The 5,000-nt window shown below is 40.2% G+C and overlaps 1 protein-coding gene across 1 annotated transcript in view; it reads left to right on the top strand.

Moving 5' to 3' along the window:
- LOC138052583 (uncharacterized) overlaps positions 1 to 4,202 on the top strand; it is a 16,213-nt gene extending 12,011 nt beyond the window's left edge. The window contains exon 6 of the mRNA XM_068899118.1: positions 2,676 to 4,202. Within this exon, the coding sequence (XP_068755219.1) occupies positions 2,676 to 3,136 (461 nt within the window). The 3' untranslated portion in view covers positions 3,137 to 4,202. The remainder of the gene's footprint in view (positions 1 to 2,675) is intronic.
- The last annotated feature ends 798 nt before the right edge of the window (positions 4,203 to 5,000 follow it).

The raw sequence follows: 5,000 nt of genomic DNA, 5'->3' as shown, positions 1-5,000 counted from the left end.
GTAATGAATCCGGCCAGAGTCGCCTCGAGTGACTGGAAATCCTTGAAATGCTATGGTCTGTGATACGCCTTATCTTTAAAACGAGATCGGTGACTCCCGATTTCTTTTTCGTTTTTAATCTGATTTTATCATTTTCTACCTGCAGTCAAAGTTTTAAAAAAATCTGTACGTGGGAACTTTTGGGCGCGAACGTCCTTAAGCAGAGTTTGCTCGTTATTTCCACCGATATTCGAAGCTTATTCGAGGAAAATTTGCGACTGCCTGGTAGGAGATTTGGCATCATTAAGCGTTTGATCCTCGATGAAAGTCACCAGCATGCCTCAAAGAACCGAGGCATGTTTTTGTTCCGAGATGGCTAAAGTCCGCCGTTAATTTAGCCATTGAAGAACAAGTGAGCCAGGTGGTAGAGTCTAGAAACGATTCTTCTTCCAAAACGAAGCTTCCGTCGCGGACTTAGGCCTCATTTGCTAAACTTCGGCATGTGTCAGTATTGGTAATTAGAACTGCTCTCTAGACTCTTAATATTTTCTTGAAATGGGCGGCCTTAACTAACATCCTCCGCTGCAAAAATTCTGGGATATCCCATAATAATCTTTCATACGTAAGGCGCCGTGACTATCGTGTGCTAGCGTGACTCAGACACGGCCGGGAACTGGCGAGAAAGGCCAGGCAGCAAAGTCGAAGACCTTCGAAGTTTCTAAGTTATTTTTACGGGCCAAAGAGAAATCGCAGGTCGGTTAAATTCGCAAGCAAGCGTTCCGTGAGTGTGTATCATGGTTTTCCAAGCAGATGTACTTTGAATTGCAATAGAATCGAGCCCGCCGCGAAGAAAAAAGACAAAGAACGCCTGATCGCAGCTTTAACTATAGCAAGAAGAAAACTTCAGCTCAAATGTAAGTTTTGCTTTGTACTTCAGCGTTCCTTTGCAGACAAATTTTCTGTTTCATGGGCTTTTTTTTTTCTGTATGAGCAGCGTGTTAGCTTAAGGCTTCCTCTTTCTGTGTTGTCAGATATAATCATTTCACGGAACGAGCAGTTTTTATTTTATTTATTTTTTCCATTTTTACTGCATTAGTTTTGTACCAAAAAAGTAATTTCAAGTAGAAACATTTCAATTACCGACGTAACCAATTTGCAAACGTTCAACCTCTCTCTCTAGCCACTATTCATTGACTTTTACTTAGGTATGGATTCGTGCAAGTCGAGATTGTTTCCCTTGGCCTAACACCGCTAACTCTAACGTGTCCTGACCTAACTCTCGCCTAAACCGAAGCGCTAGCGCTAACCCTAAGCAATAACCCTAATCCTGAGCACTAGCCCTAACCCTAAGCAATACCCCTAGACCTGAACGTTAACTCTAAGCTCGACCCATAACCCTAACCAAAACCGAAGCGCTAACCCTGACCCCAAACGCTAACCCTAACCTTGTTCCGCAACCCTATCCTTCAGCGTTAACCCTAGTTTCAAGCGGTAATTTGAGTGAAATTAACGTCTTTCGGTCGCACCTTAACATGAAATCAAAATTTTAACTTTTTTTTTTTCACTCCCTTTGTAAGCTTCACACACGTCAGACGAAATATATTTATTGAAGTATCACTCTGATTTCAATTCCAGTCGGTCTATTTAACACTAGAACTAAAACTGTTTCGCTATTTCATGTTGCCTGAATTAACCTCACGGCACATTGTTCGCTAGCTAAAAAAAAAGATGTTTTATTACCCACTTTGCAAAATATAATTCTTGATTACGCCAAGGAACCGCGATCCAACATCTGTCTAAATATAAACTGACATAAACCTGATACAGAAAGTGTGCGGCTTGATGTCAACAAAACAAACCTGTAAATCATTTCGCATTGCTGTAGAATGCAAGTCAGAATACTCGGCTAATCGACTGTATGACAGAAATACGTTTAACATTCAAAAAACCGCACAAAGAAGAAAATAAATTACCTCCGAATTCAAAGATTCAAAAGAATGATCAACTGCTGGTTTCACTTCGATCCGGTACGTGACCTTTTCACTACCTTTTACCTCTGCTAACCGTCAAAAAGTTTCTGCTCCATTCGGCTGTCGAATTTCTTTGTGAACGAAAGTCTTCTATATTTTAAAAACGGCAGAAATTGTGTAGCATCCTTCATCGGCAAATTCGACTTCGAACCCGATAGAACGAGTAGTTTTTAGCGACTGCTAGATGATCATGATTTGAAACCCACAAAGCCAAAGTTTGTCGCATCAACAAACAAAATACTCTGCCACCCCCCCGATCCAACAGATTCTTTTGCCACCCAGATTCTGGGTGGTCACATGACCAGCGGCAACCAGGGTCTTTCTTCCAACGACCAAGGGAGGCAGAGAAGGGAGACCCAGGGAACGAGGTTGGTATAGGCTGGGGGTATCAGATTCACAGTGGCACACCCCAACCCAAAATTATCCAGAGTGCCCCCTTGATTAATCTTTAGGTTGATATAGCAAAATACATGGCTTGTAGTATCTTGAAATTTTTTCAGATTATCGTCCAGACTTTTGCCACGACTATATTGCCATGAATACTAGGAATGCTAGAAATATATGTAAACTTGCTCCCTACCACAATCCATCGCCAGCCAATTGAGGAAAAAGAAAGCAAAACACTTAGACCAGTTTCTGATCTTTTTGTTTGCATTCATTTTGTAGGTTGTAGATTGATTGAAGGGAAGCAGGATTCAAGTGACATGGGATTAGGATTTTCTCAAGCCATTGCTACTGCTATAACATCTTCTTTTGCTTATAAGCCCCAGTATAGTTATGAGGGGACTCTGTTCCCCACAATCCAAGTATCTAGAAGTGGATTTGAAATTTTCCTTTACGACTCTGAGACGGATGTTCTTCTCATGAACACGTTCCAGTGGCTTCCTACAACTATTGTGTACTTGTGGGCTGTACTATACTACCATTTGCTGCTGACCACAACCACAAAATCATCAGATAGCTTCAAATGTAGTTATAGGAGATTGTCTGATGAATTTGGCGGTTTGACTCGGTTTGAAGGGCGCACAAAATTTGCTGTCCCCATAGCCAATATTTCCCATAAGCAAAAACATATTACTGATGTGCTTTTTAGATCTGAAGGCGGGAAACGAAAACACGTACCATGAAGAAGGAACCGGCCGATAGGTGGATTTGGCTAACATAATTCAGCTAACATGTTTACATCTTGTTGGCACCCAATACAAATCATATGACAACTGTGCAATTTGTCATGTGACACAACTTAGTGTATGAGAGTATGTACAAGTACAAACAGAACGGTTTTACTTTCCAAAGGAATCATCTGGTCACATGATCTGAATTGGGTGCCAACAAGGATCCAAACACCTAAACCAAATCTGTCTCTTTTGATGGATAGCCAAAATTGTGCTGAATAATTGACAAGAGGCATTATTACAAATGCTGTGCTTGCCAAAGGCACTGCGGATATTTAGGGAGTCCAATGTAGTTGCAGTACCGTGTTAATATAACCTCCAGCCTCTTGTTTTTTCTCCAGATTACCCCTTACAGCTAAGGAAACAAACAGCAATATGCCATGTAACACAACACTTATTCCAAAGGGTAATTCACCGGCTCGGAGTGCAATTCACAGTGTAAAAATCTAATTACTGGGTTGCCTATGGGCAAACCCAGTCGAGGTCTACGTTTAGTTTGTTTGTTTTATTTTTTTTTTTTCTTTTTTTTCTTTTTTTTTTTTTTTTTTTTTTTTCCGTGTCGGTAAAAGTCTTGCCTGTCACTCCCCTGGTAAGTAGTGTCTTTTTGTATAGAGCCTTCTGCCCGTATTTTCTTAGGATCGAGAGGGTAGTGGAACTGCGTAGATTTCTCTTGTGGACACAGTAGAATCATTAACTTAGCCTGCAATGGCGTCGAAAGTCATGCAACGCGAATGGCGTTTTAGTGGATCCTTAAACAAAATATACCCTTATGGAGCTCAATAATGGAAAGTCAGTTGGATAAACTAGGCATGAATCTCAAAAGCGACGAGTACTGGACTTCGACAACAATCTATCGCCCGTCGAGACGAAATCAAAGTGAGCAGTATTTACCTGAAGTACATGGTAATTTGACACAATTGAGTTTCTTGTCTTCACGCACGCAATCAAATAGGAAGAGGTTTTCGCCTCTAAGAGCAAATATGTTGTTTGTTTCAATAAAATTTTCGCTGGAAAAGGATTCTGTGGTATTTTCTGCCTTTGTGAATTATAATATCATGTTGTGTATTGAATTTTCGAGCTTAAGGTTTACAGGCCTGTTGGAAGCGTGCTTGAGTTTCAACAAAATGAGGCCCAAAATCAGTGAAAACTTGTGACGCAGATGAATAATAAAGTAGCTGCTATTTCCAAAATGATGGAATTACCTGGTGATAAATAACGTCGTACGCGTCTTGGAGAGTAAATTTTGACTTTGCTTAAACAAGAGTTGGGCGATTGTGATCTTTGTTTTGACTTCGCTCATTTCATTGTCAAACTTTATAACACTTGACAGAAAAAGAAACAAGAGTTGGGCGATTGTGATCTTTGTTTTGACTTCGCTCATTTCATTGTCAAACTTTATAACACTTGACAGAAAAAAAACTTACAAAAACCCGGTATCTTGCCATCATTTGACACAGATGCTTCACCACTGTTTGGCGAGTAAACATGCCGCGGTAACTTAATCACGGCGCCCGCTGAATTCCGGCCATGTCACTTTCGATTTTGCAATTTACTTGAACGTAGCAAAAATCTCCCAAAATGTTTGTCGCTGATCGTAACTTTTTATATTCTATATTCAAGGTTCAAAATTAATGTTGTTTTCATGTCGTAAATATTTTATTCTCGATCGACCGTCCGGGAAACTTCCTTCTGCTCTTTCTGAAAACTGTGTATCAATATTTATTTGCTTTTTCATCAATATTTGTTTTGCATAAAGCAAGCTAACAGAATCTGTACCTTGCTGAGTTCGCATTTGTTAGCGTTAATAGTATTTTCG

Source organism: Montipora capricornis, chromosome 6, assembly GCF_036669925.1.
Source record: "Montipora capricornis isolate CH-2021 chromosome 6, ASM3666992v2, whole genome shotgun sequence".
Classification (NCBI taxonomy): domain Eukaryota; kingdom Metazoa; phylum Cnidaria; class Anthozoa; order Scleractinia; family Acroporidae; genus Montipora; species Montipora capricornis.
The sequence above is the reverse complement of the archived record's forward strand: the minus strand, read 5'-3'. Positions and strand labels throughout refer to the sequence as shown.